This window comes from Piliocolobus tephrosceles, chromosome X (genome assembly GCF_002776525.5).
Source record: "Piliocolobus tephrosceles isolate RC106 chromosome X, ASM277652v3, whole genome shotgun sequence".
In the NCBI taxonomy this organism is placed as follows: domain Eukaryota; kingdom Metazoa; phylum Chordata; class Mammalia; order Primates; family Cercopithecidae; genus Piliocolobus; species Piliocolobus tephrosceles.
The window spans coordinates 18,335,877-18,349,064 of NC_045455.1; the positions used below are offsets into that span (position 1 = coordinate 18,335,877).

At 40.7% G+C, this 13,188-nt stretch overlaps 1 protein-coding gene across 2 annotated transcripts in view; it reads left to right on the top strand.

Annotated features, from left to right (window-relative positions):
- LOC113219497 (zinc finger protein DZIP1) overlaps positions 1-3,556 on the top strand; it is a 62,630-nt gene extending 59,074 nt beyond the window's left edge. The window contains exons 22-23 of one of the 2 annotated variants that reach the window (XM_026446553.1): positions 267-441; positions 3,195-3,556. In XM_026446553.1, the coding sequence (XP_026302338.1) occupies positions 267-441; positions 3,195-3,274 (255 nt within the window). In that variant the 3' untranslated portion in view covers positions 3,275-3,556. Of the gene's footprint in view, positions 1-266; positions 604-3,194 lie in introns of those variants that run through there. The other variant, XM_026446550.1, reaches the window with a different exon arrangement.
- Positions 3,557-13,188: the final 9,632 nt, after the last annotated feature.

A 13,188-nucleotide genomic window follows, 5' to 3' on the forward strand; every position in this document is an offset into this window, starting at 1 on the left:
TACATTCATGATTGATAGAGTAGGAAACATATATTTCCATGGCAGAAATGAAAAATAGATGATTCAGATTTCAGAATACCAACTTCCAAATCCATTTCATTGCCCTGCAGAAATGACTAGATTTGGAAGTATTAATAGTTCCCCACTTCTTTCCTTATAGTTCAATGTTAGATGCTCAGTCTAACCAATAAAATGATTGAGAGGCACCGGTTTTTGTGTTTTGTTTTTTTAAGAAACATTAATTAGTCTCCATGCCTTTCTTTTAGTGTGCAGATGTGGAGGATGAAGACTGGGACATATCATCCCTAGAGGAGGAGATATCTTTGGGAAAAAAATCTGGAAAAGAACAGAAGGAACCTCCACCTGTGAAAAATGAACCACATTTTGCTCATGTGCTAAATGCCGGGGGCGCATTTAATCCTAAGGGGCCAAAGGGAGAAGGTTTGCTGCTTTCCCCTCTAATACAAGCTCAGTCCATTTTCTTATTAGTTGTGTTTCATCTTTATAAATATGTAATTAACTTATGCTAGTATATCATCAGACAAGAAAGAAAGCTGTCAGTGCTTTCTTTATATTATTTAAATAAGGAGTGGATATGTATAACTTACTGATTCATATATATTGTTATTTTTATTTAATTATAGGACTAATCTTTAGTCTTTATATTTTTAAATTTATTTTTATTTTTATTTTTTGAAACAGGGTGTTATTGTCACCCAGGCTGGAGTACAGTGGTGCCGTCATGGCTTACTGCAGCCTTAACCTTCTAGGCTCAAGCAGCACTCCCACCTCAGCCTCCCCAGTAACTGAGGCAGTCCTCCCACTTCGGCCTCCCAGAGTGCTGGGATTACAGGCATGAGCCACCACTCGTAGCCCCCAAATTGTTTGTATTCTTTAAACTTTTTTTTGTTTTGTTTTGTTTGGGCGCAGTGGCTCACGCCTGTAATACCAGCACTTTGGGAGGCCGAGGCGGGCAGATCACAAGGTCAAGAGATCGAGACCATCCTGGCCAACATGGTGAAACCCCGTCTCTACTAAAAATACAAAAATTAGTTGGGCGTGGTGGTGCGTGCCTGTAGTCCCAGCTACTCGGGAGGCTGAGGCAGGTGAATTGCTTGAACCTGAAGCGGAGGTTGCAGTGAGCTGAGATCATGCCGTTGCACTGCAACCTGGCAAAAGAGTGAGACTCTATTTTTTTTTTTTTTTTTAGGCTATGGGGTCTCACTATGTTGCCCGGGCTGGATTCAAACTCCTGGGCTCAAGCAATCCTCCTGCCTCAGCCTCCTGAGTAGCTGTGACTACAGATGTTCTCCACCATGCCTGGCTTTTGTATTATTTTTGAAAATGTCTATACACATATTCTCTTCATGAAGATGCCTTTTAGGAATTAAAATTTCTGATCATATACCTGAATGAGACCACTCTTCTGGCAATCTTTCTATATTAGTCTGTTTCCCTATTAAATATTTTTCTTCATTTTCTCCCAAGGGAGGTTTCTCTTGTAGCATTGTAGTCAGTGGGATGAAATACTATGAGATGATCACTTGAAATGATTTTCGGCCGGGTGCGGTGGCTCAAGCCTGTAATCCCAGCACTTTGGGAGGCCGAGACGGGCGGATCATGAGGTCAGGTGATCGAGACCATCCTGGCTAACATGGTGAAACCCCGTCTCTACTAAAAAAATACAAAAAACTAGCCGGGCGTGGTGGTGGGCGCCTGTAGTCCCAGCTACTCAGGAGGCTGAGGTGGGAGAATGGTGTAAACCCGGGAGGTGGAGCTTGCAGTGAGCTGAGATCCAGCCACTGCATTCCAGCCTGGGCGACAGAGCGAGACTCCATCTCAAAAAAAAAAAAAAAAAAGAAAAAAAAAAGAAATGATTTTCATATCCCCCAATCTAGAGCCTAGATAAGCCTAATAACTCAGTTAATTTTTTTAAATTAGAAAATTTTAATTTTTTTGTCAAAGTAATTCTTGCACATGTTGAAAGCTGAGTAGTTCAGAAGGCTTCTCTATGCCATCGCACCACCTTCATTAGTGGTACCTCTGTGCCTCTCAGTAATGGCCTTAAATCACTCTGTTGATTCATCGACTTTAGATAGTAACTGTTGATGTCCTGCAAAGACAGGTGGGGACTTGGCTCATTTTCACCACCCACCACACCTCTCATGCCTTCTTCACTGTTTTTGTACTCCTACTTATAATTTTATTACTTTTTTTGTTTTTATTAGAGATGGGGTCTCACCAGGTTGCCCAGGCTGGTCTCAAACTCCTGGGCTCAAATGATCCTCCCGCTCCAGCCTCCCAAACTGTTGGGATTACAGATGTGAGCCACTGCACTCAGCCTGTAATTTTAAATTAATACCTGCACATCTCTACCCTTGCTCTTTTCATTTTCAGCAGCCTCTCACCCCTTTGTAAGATAAGCTGTTGCTGCCTCTGTCCTTCACGCTACCTTTTCTCTCACATTGTCCAGTTATAACATAGCTGTTGCATAACTGGCATCAGTTATCTGTGCTAAGCGTCAACTCTAATTATTGAAAATCAGGAGACCCTGTTTGCATTACAGTGACTCTTTACACGGCCAAGAGGATGCCCTAAGGAAATCTCCTGTCTCTTTACTCCAACATCATAAACCTGTGCCCCTGGAGGAACACATTTCTACAGTCAAACTTGAGTGGAATTCTCCGCACTCTATTTCAGGGGCTCAAAATCATGGCATTTTAAAATTGACTTCATTGTTAAGCCTATCTACCCTAGAAAATCTGTTTTTTAACACTTAATCTCTACTTGGCTTGCTAATTTCATCCTTCTTTCTTTACCATCTATTCACTCAGAGTCAGTAACTACAACACAAATGTACTGAGCACCTTCAACATCCAGGCCCTGAGCTGAATGCTGGGGAATGAGTGGGAAGCAGGATGTGGCCCCTGCTGTTTGTAGGCTGCAGGGCGGAAGCTTGCATCCAAGGGTCCTGTGAGTGTATCCTAGAGATGCGACCAATTCATGGTTGGATTTTAAACCTATACATAGTTCCTATACATAGCTCATGGGGGTTGGGAGATGAGGATTCATGAACACATTTAGACACTGAGTGATTAATGACAATATGAAATTATGGATTTTTATAGACTTGACAATGTGCTTGTTTAACCGTTGAGGCCTTCTCTTCTCCTGCCTCTCCCCACCACTTACAGGACTTCAAGAAAATGAATCAAGCACATTAAAAAGCAGCTTAGTAACTGTGACTGATTGGAGCGATTCTTCAGATGTCTAATTCCACATGTCAGAAGATTCTTCCAGAAGCCAGCAGTATTTCAGTATCACAGTGTTTCAGTAACTTGCCTCCATGATTCCAGTGCTTCGGCCTTACTGTGTTTCCAACAGCAACACAGAGACTGATTCAAAGAACAATGGTCTCTTTAATGGCACCTATTACAGTATTGAAAATCAGATCATCAACAGTATTTTGAAGCATATAAAGGTGTTTAAGACTTCTGCTGCTGCTTAAAAATAACATGTCATTGAAGTCATAAAAAGTTTTTTCTTCAGAACGGTACTCTAGTGTTAAGTGTTTTTTTTTCCAACTAATTTTTAAGTGATTTTTTTTTTTAACGTACAGCAGGTTTTGGTTTGAATTACTAAAACTTTAAAAAATATTTTTCTTACGTATGCTGTAACATCATAGGTGTTTATATTATAAAATTCTGTTAGTGGTCTTAAAATTGAATTGGTAGAACCACTAGTCCCTAAAAGTTAGTCTGGTTATTTTTCATATAGAAGTAAGTTTAATCCGAGTGTGGTGGTGTTCACCTTTAATTCCAGCTACTTGGGAGGCTAAGGTGGGAGGATCGCTTGAGCCTAGGAGTTCAAGACCAGCGTGGGTGATATAGAAGACTCCACCCCTCCACACCCCAAAAAAGTAAGTTTAGAATTAGAATATAGCTAGGTCCAATGTTAAATACATTTTCCTGAAGTATATTTGTCACATTCAGCTTTGAGAAACTGTAAGCATGTTACTATTAAATGGTTGGTTATTTTATATAGTATATTCTTTATCTTGGATATTTTATGAATAAAGTGTAGTTATTTTAATAGCCGATTAATTTATCAGACTAAATAGAAAATATTTGAGTCATTACTGAATTCATCTATGTAACTTTTTTTTTTTTTTACTTTTTAAAATACCCAACATGTATTATGAAATACCTCAAAAGTAATTTAGTTACATTCTTAAACAATGACATTGTCGAAAGTCAGAAAGTTCATATAAACTGTTTTTTGCATTTTTATAACTTGGTGGTACTATATTCTGTTTGCAAGAAAAAGTAACCTTTTAACTAAAAGATTTGCTGGGTTTTAGGTCTCTTTTCATTTGTCAACCTTTTCAGTAAAGCACTCCGTTATGTCATTGTGACTGTGGCTGTGTTATTAGAGATGAATTCTGAGTTAAATTTATACTTACTAGAGGTCTTACAGAGGGAGAATCTGGCCTTGATAGCTATGCCATATCACATCCTGTCCTAATGGCTAGAACAAATCTTTATCTGTTTCCACCCACCCTGGGATCCTTTTTACTTTAAGCCATACTTGCCCTCTAAAACAATTTTTCCAACTTCCTATGGGGGCTATTTCATGCAGATATACTCACTTTATATGTATGTTTCTAAAAGCTTTAGTGAAGGCTGAATCCAAGTTTCATGTAGTAGGACAGAGAATGGCAATCTACAAAAATACACCATACCTAAGATGACCCATGTGTCACTTTTTTCATTCAGTTATTTATTCAACAGATATTTATAGAACCACTTGGTCTGGTTTGGTTTTGAACATGCACTAATTGATTTAATTACAACTTTGTGATGTAGTTATTATTATAATCCTCATGCTAAAGGTGTGAGAAACTGAGTGTTATTAAGTAACTTGCCAGAAGCCATGCAGGTACAAAGTGTCAAGGGGAGACGTTAAGCCAGGTCTCTGTATTCCATGTTTTGTGTCTGCTATGTTTTCATTCCTGAGCAGAAGGCCCTGGGGAAATAAACTTTTGCTAAGTAAACCCAGTATTTAAATTAAGTCACTACATCTGTGTCTTAAAAGCCCCTCCTTTAACTTACCTGGTTAGTTGTATCTTTTTTCTTTTTTTTTTTTTTAATTGAGACAGAGTCTCACTCTGTTGCCCAGGCTTGAGTGCAGTGGCACCATCTCGGCTCACTACAACCTTCGCCTCCCAGATTCAAGCGATTCTCGTGCCTCAGCCTCCCGAGTAACTGGGATTACAGGTGCCCACCACCATGCCTGGCTTAATTTTTTTGTATTTTTAGTAGAGATGGGGTTTCACCATGTTGGTCAGGCTGGTCTTGAACTCCCAACCTCAAATGATCTGCCCACCTTGTCCTCCCAAAGTGCTGGGATTCTAGGTGTGAGCCACCGTGCCTGGCTGCATCTCATTTTTTGTATAAAATTTGGTTTGTTCGTTTTTGAGGGGAACCATTCCTTTATGTTGCCCCTTACCGATGCCCAACTAATGTGTTTCTGGTTTCTAACGGACCTTCATACCCCACCCTCCCTAAATTCTTCAGTATAATCTAAGCGTTATCTTCACCAGTTTTGAATAACAAATGTGTTTGAAATGCAAACCCACACAACCCTGTCCCACACTGGCCTGTAGGACCTAATCTACCTTTATGTCTTTCAGTTAATTTGTATTTCTGCAAAAGACATTTCAAGGATTATCAAGGTATGGAATTTTTTATTTTTATTTTTAACAAACTTGTTCATTTCCTTTTCTTTCCATTGAGCACCTCTGAACAATGTGATTTTTCTGTTTTCTTTTTTCTTTTTTTTTATTATTATACTTTAAGTTCTAGGGTACATGTGCATAACGTGCAGGTTTGTTACATATGTAAACTTGTGCCATGTTGCTGTGCTGCACCCATCAACTCGTCAGCACCCATCAACTCGTATTTATATCAGGTATAACTCCCCATGCAATCCCTCCCGCCTCCCCCTCCCCCTCCCCAAGATAGGCCCCGGTGTGTGATGTTCCCCTTCCCGAGTCCAAGTGAGCTCATTGTTCAGTTCCCACCTATGAGTGAGAACATGCGGTGTTTGGTTTTCTCTTCTTGTGATAGTTTGCTAAGAATGATGGTTTCCAGCTGCATCCATGTCCCTACAAAGGACGCAAACTCATCCTTTTGTATGGCTGCATAATATTCCATGGTGTATATGTGCCACATTTTCTTAATCCAGTCTGTCACAGATGGACATTTGGGTTGATTCCAAGTCTTTGCTATTGTGAATAGTGCCGCAATAAACATACGTGTGCATGTGTCTTTGTAGTAGCATAATTTATAATCCTTTGGGTATATACCCAGTAGTGGGATGGCTGGGTCATATGGTACATCTAGTTCTAGATCCTTGAGGAATCGCCATACTGTTTTCCATAATGGTTGAACTAGTTTACAATCCCACCAACAGTGTAAAAGTGTTCCTATTTCTCCACATCCTCTCCAGCACCTGTTGTTTCCTGACTTTTTAATGATTGCCATTCTAACTGGTGTGAGATGGTATCTCATTGTGGTTTTGATTTGCATTTCTCTGATGGCCAGTGATGATGAGCATTTTTTCATGTGTCTGTTGGCTGTATGAATGTCTTCTTTTGAGAAATATCTGTTCATATCCTTTGCCCACTTTTTGATGGGGTTGTTTTTTTCTTGTAAATTTGTTTGAGTTCTTTGTAGGTTCTGGATATCAGCCCTTTGTCAGATGAGTAAATTGCAAACATTTTCTCCCATTCTGTAGGTTGCCTCTTCACTCTGATGGTAGTTTCTTTTGCTGTGCAGAAGCTCTTTAGTTTAATTAGATCCCATTTGTCGATTTTGGCTTTTGCTGCCGTTGCTTTTGGTGTTTTTGACATGAAGTCCTTGCCCATGCCTATGTCCTGAATGGTATTACCTAGGTTTTCTTCTAGGGTTTTTATGGTATTAGGTCTAACATTTAAGTCTCTAATCCATCTTGAATTAATCTTCATATAAGGAGTAAGGAAAGGATCCAGTTTCAGCTTTCTACTTATGGCTAGCCAATTTTCCCAGCACCATGTATTAAATAGAGAATCCTTTCCCCATTTCTTGTTTCTCTCAGGTTTGTCAAAGATTAGATGGCTGTAGATGTGTGGTTTTATTTCTGAGAACTCTGTTCTGTTCCATTGGTCTATATCTCTGTTTTGGTACCAGTACCATGCTGTTTTGGTTACTGTAGCCTTGTAGTATAGTTTGAAGTCAGGTAGCGTGACGCCTCCAGCTTTGTCCTTTTGACTTAGGATTGTCTTGGCAATGCGGGCTCTTTTTTGGTTCCATATGAACTTTAAAGCAGTTTTTTCCAATTCTGTGAAGAAACTCATTGGTAGCTTGACGGGGATGGCATTGAATCTATAAATAACCTTAGGCAGTATGGCCATTTTCACGATATTGATTCTTCCTATCCATGAGCATGGTATGTTCTTCCATTTGTTTGTGTCCTCTTTTATTTCACTGAGCAGTGGCTTGTAGTTCTCCTTGAAGAGGTCCTTTACATCCCTTGTAAGTTGGATTCCTAGGTATTTTATTCTCTTTGAAGCATTTGTGAATGGAAGTTCATTCATGATTTGGCTCTCTGTTTGTCTGTTACTGGTGTATAAGAATGCTTGCGATTTTTGCACATTAATTTTGTATCCTGAGACTTTGCTGAAGTTGCTTATCAGCTTAAGGAGATTTTGGGCTGAGACAATGGGGTTTTCTAAATATACAATCATGTCATCTGCAAACAGGGACAATTTGACTTCTTCTTTTCCTAACTGAATACCCTTTATTTCTTTCTCTTGCCTGATTGCCCTAGCCAGAACTTCCAACACTATGTTGAATAGGAGTGGTGAGAGAGGGCATCCCTGTCTTGTGCCAGTTTTCAAAGGGAATTTTTCCAGTTTTTGCCCATTCAGTATGATATTAGCTGTGGGTCTGTCATAAATAGCTCTTATTATTTTGAGGTACGTTCCATCAATACTGAATTTATTGAGCGTTTTTAGCATGAAGGGCTGTTAAATTTTGTCAAAAGCCTTTTCTGCATCTATTGAGATAATCATGTAGTTCTTGTCTTTGGTTCTGTTTATATGCTGGATTACATTTATTGATTTGCGAATGTTGAACCAGCCTTGCATCCCAGGGATGAAGCCCACTTGATCCTGGTGGATAAGCTTTTTGATGTGCTGCTGAATCCGGTTTGCCAGTATTTTATTGAGGATTTTTGCATCGATGTTCATCAGGGATATTGGTCTAAAATTCTCTTTTTTTGTTGTGTCTCTGCCAGGCTTTGGTATCAGGATGATGTTGGCCTCATAAAATGAGTTAGGGAGGATTCCCTCTTTTTCTATTGATTGGAATAGTTTCAGAAGGAATGGTACCAGCTCCTCCTTGTACCTCTGGTAGAATTCAGCTGTGAATCCATCTGGTCCTGGACTTTTTTTGGTGGGTAGGCTATTAATTGTTGTCTCAATTTTGGCGCCTGCTATTGGTCTATTCAGGGATTCAACTTCTTCCTGGTTTAGGCTTGGGAGAGTGTAAGTGTCCAGGAAATTATCTATTTCTTCTAGATTTTCTAGTTTATTTGCGTAGAGGTGTTTATAGTATTCTCTGATGGTAGTTTGTATTTCTGTGGGGTCGGTGGTGATATCCCCTTTATCATTTTTTATTGCGTCTATTTGATTCCTCTCTCTTTTCTTCTTTATTAATCTTGCTAGCGGTCTGTCAATTTTGTTGATCTTTTCAAAAAACCAACTCCTGGATTCATTGATTTTTTGGAGGGTTTTTTTGTGTCTCTATCTCCTTCAGTTCTGCTCTGATCTTAGTTATTTCTTGCCTTCTGCTAGCTTTTGAATGTGTTTGCTCTTGCCTCTCTAGTTCTTTTAATTGTGATGTTAGAGTGTCAATTTTAGATCTTTCCAGCTTTCTCTTGTGGGCATTTAGTGCTATAAATTTCCCTCTACACACTGCTTTGAATGTGTCCCAGAGATTCTGGTATGTTGTGTCTTTGTTCTCATTGGTTTCAAAGAACATCTTTGTTTCTGCCTTCATTTTGTTATGTACCCAGTAGTCATTCAGGAGCAGGTTGTTCAGTTTCCATGTAGTTGAGTGGTTTTGATTGAGTTTCTTAGTCCTGAGTTCTAGTTTGATTGCACTGTGGTCTGAGAGTTTGTTATAATTTCTGTTCTTTTACATTTGCTGAGGAGTGCTTTACTTCCCATTATGTGGTCAATTTTGGAATAAGTGCGATGTGGTACTGAGAAGAATGTATATTCTGTTGATTTGGGGTGGAGAGTTCTATAGATGTCTATTAGGTCCGCTTGGTGCAGAGATGAGTTCAATTCCTGGATATCCTTGTTAACTTTCTGTCTCGTTGATCTGTCTAATGTTGACAGTGGAGTGTTGAAGTCTCCCATTGTTATTGTATGGGAGTCTAAGTCTCTTTGTAAGTCTCTAAGGACTTGCTTTATGAATCTGGGTGCTCCTGTATTGGGTGCATATATATTTAGGATAGTTAGCTTTTCCTGTTGAATTGATCCCTTTACCATTATGTAATGGCCTTCTTTGTCTCTTTTGATCTTTGATGGTTTAAAGTCTGTTTTATCAGAGACTAGTATTGCAACCCCTGCTTTTTTTTGTTCTCCATTTGCTTGGTAGCTCTTCCTCCATCCCTTTATTTTGAGCCTATGTATGTCTCTGCATGTGAGATGGGTCTCCTGAAGACAGCAGACTGATGGGTCTTGACTCTTTATCCAGTTTGCCAGTCTGTGTCTTTTAATTGGAGCATTTAGTCCATTTACATTTAAGGTTAATATTGTTATGTGTGAACTTGATCCTGCCATTATGATATTAACTGGTTATTTTGCTCGTTATTTGATGCAGTTTCTTCCTAGCCTCGATGGTCTTTACATTTTGGCATGGTTTTGCAATGGCTGGTACTGTTTGTTCCTTTCCATGTTTAGGGCTTCCTTCATGGTCTCTTGTAAGGCAGGCCTGGTGATGACAAAATCTCTAAGCATTTGCTTATCTGTAAAGGATTTTATTTCTCCTTCACTGATGAAACTTAGTTTGGCTGGATATGAAATTCTGGGTTGAAAATTCTTTTCTTGAAGAATGTTGAATATTGGCCCCCACTCTCTTCTGGCTTGTAGAGTTTCTGCCGAGAGATCTGCTGTCAGTCTGATAGGCTTCCCTTTGTGGGTAACCCGACCTTTATCTCTGGCTGCCCTTAAGATTTTTTCCTGCATTTCAACTTTGGTGAATCTGGCAATTATGTGTCTTGGAGTTGCTCTTCTTGAGGAGTATCTTTGTGGTGTTCTCTGTATTTCCTGAATTTGAATGTTGGCCTGCCCTACTAGGTTGGGGAAGTTCTCCTGGATGATATCCTGAAGAGTGTTTTCGAACTTGTTTCCATTTTCCCCCTCACTTTCAGGCACCACAATCAGATGTAGATTTGGTCTTTTTACATAATCCCATACTTCTTGCAGGCTTTGTTCATTTCTTTTTCTTTTTTCTTTTGGTTTCTCTTCTCGCTTCGTTTCATTCATTTGATCCTCAATCGCTGATACTCTTTCTTCCAGTTGATCAAGTCGGTTACTGAAGCTTGTGCATTTGTCACGTATTTCTCGTGTCATGGTTTTCATCTCTGTCATTTCGTTTATGACCTTCTTTGCATTAATTATTCTAGCTATCAATTCTTCCACTCTTTTTTCAAGATTTTTAGTTTCTTTGCGCTGGGTACATAATTCCTCCTTTAGCTCTGAGAATTTTGATGGACTGAAGCCTTCTTCTCTCATCTTGTCGAAGTCATTCTCTGACCAGCTTTGATTCGTTGCTGGCAATGAGCTGCACGCCTTTGCCGGGGGAGATGCACTCTTATTTTTTGAATTTCCAGCTTTTCTGCCCTGCTTCTTCCCCATCTTTGTGGTTTTATCTGCCTCTGGTCTTTGATGATGGTGACGTACTGATGGGGTTTTGGTATAGGTGTCCTTCCTGTTCGATAGTTTTCCTTCTAACAAACAGTCAGGACCCTCAGCTGCAGGTCTGTTGGAGATTGCTTGAGGTCCACTCCAGACCCTGTTTGCCTGGGTATCAGCAGCAGAACAGCGGGTGTACCTGTCTGATTCTTACTTTGGAAGCTTCCTCTCAGGGGTGTACTCCACCCTGTGAGGTGTGGGGTGTCAGACTGCCCCTAGTCGGGATGTCTCCCAGTTAGGCTACGCAGGGGTCAGGGACCCACTTGAGCAGACAGTCTGTCCCTTCTCAGATCTCAACCCCTGTGTGGGGAGATCCACTGCTCTCTTCAAAGCTGTGAGACAGAGTCGTTTGCGTCTGCAGAGGTTTCTGCTGCTTTTTGTTGTTGTTGTTGTTTAGCTGTGCCCTGTCCCCAGAGGTGGAGTCTACAGAGACAGGCAGGCTTCCTTGAGCTGCTATGAGCTCCACCCAGTTCGAGCTTCCCAGCAGCTTTGTTTACCTACTTAAGCCTCAGCAATGGCGGGCGCCCCTCCCCCAGCCTCGCTGCTGCCTTGCGGTTAGATCGCAGACTGCTGTGCTAGCAATGAGGGAGGCTCCGTGGCCGTGGGACCCTCCCGGCCAGGTGCGGGATATAATCTCCTGGTGTGCCCGTTTGCTTACAGCGCAGTATTGGGGTGGGAGTTACCAAATATTCCAGGTGTTGTGTGTCTCAGTTCCCCTGGCTAGGAAAAGGGATTCCCTTCCCCCTTGCGCTTCCCAGGTGAGGCGATGCCTCGCCCTACTTCAGCTCTTGCTGGTCGGGCTGCAGCAGCTGACCAGCACCGATTGTCCGGCACTCCCTAGTGAGATGACCCCAGTACCTCAGTTGAAAATGCAGAAATCAGCGGTCTTCTGTGTCACTCGTGCTGGGAGTTGGAGACTGGAGCTATTCCTACAATGTGATTTTTCTTTTAAGTCTTTCACACTTCAGGAAAATACTACATTCATCCATGTTGTGATTCATATCAGACAGTTTTTTACTCAAAGATAACACAGATACCTATTCTTATTCATACTTTGAAACTATATTTTACCCTAGACTGCCTTGGTTCAAAGGCCTGGTTTTGACATCACTGTGGCAAATTACATAAGCTCTCTGCTTTCATTTCTGTTTCTGTAAATGCAGGATGAAAACAGTATGTATCTCCTAGGATGGCTGTCAGGAGTGAGTGAGACAGGACATGAAAGGCATGTTGCCCTTGTGGGCATGTTATATAGGGCTGGCTCTAGGAGGAAGGCTGTGTCTTTGTTCAGAAATCCCTGGAACAACTTAAATGTCTTTAGAAATGACAAGTGTCTGAGTTATCCAGTTAGTTCCATAAACAGGTTCTGGAAGACATACTAGATAGAACTCAGCCCATCAGTTCTGAGTGAGGCACATACCACGTGGGCTTGGGATGTCCTTAACCCATTTATGCCTAAGGTTGCAATTTTTTGAATTTTTCCAATCAGACCTTGGCGATGACCTTGAGCAGTAGGATATAAATAACTCCCACATGCTTAGCGTTCCAATAATGGAACACTAGGCATAAACAGGTTTTCTTTGGCTCCACAGTCAACCACGACTAATATCTCTATCTCAGCTTCTGCTGATGCCCTAGTTCAGGGCTCTGCATTCTGTGCCAGGGAAGCTCAGCCCCTTAACATGGATGTGCCACATGACAGGCAATAATATATTGGTCCCATTAGCTCTTCCTGGAGCAGTCATAATGAATTACAGTCATGACAGACACATGTAAGAAACTTAACATTTGCTAAATATGTACATAAGTCTTCATCACGGCATCATTTACGAAAACAACTAAACATTCACTAATGGTGCCAGTGGAATAAATCAGAGAACATCCCCTGCTACGTAACTCTCTACATACATCAAAGAGAATGGTGTGGCTTTGCTTTTTCAACAATCTACTGAGCGGCCATGGGCATGTGGATATGGCCATGAATGAGCAAGATTCTCTAATCCTGTAGAAGTTAAGTTATGCCAGATAACTTGCTGCTTCAACAAAAATATTTAGCTTTTTAAATACATGTTGTAGAATGCTAAAAACAACAACCACCACCTAGAATTTGCCTGTATGCAGCCAGTAACATGTCTATTTAACCTGGACACCTTTTGAGGAAT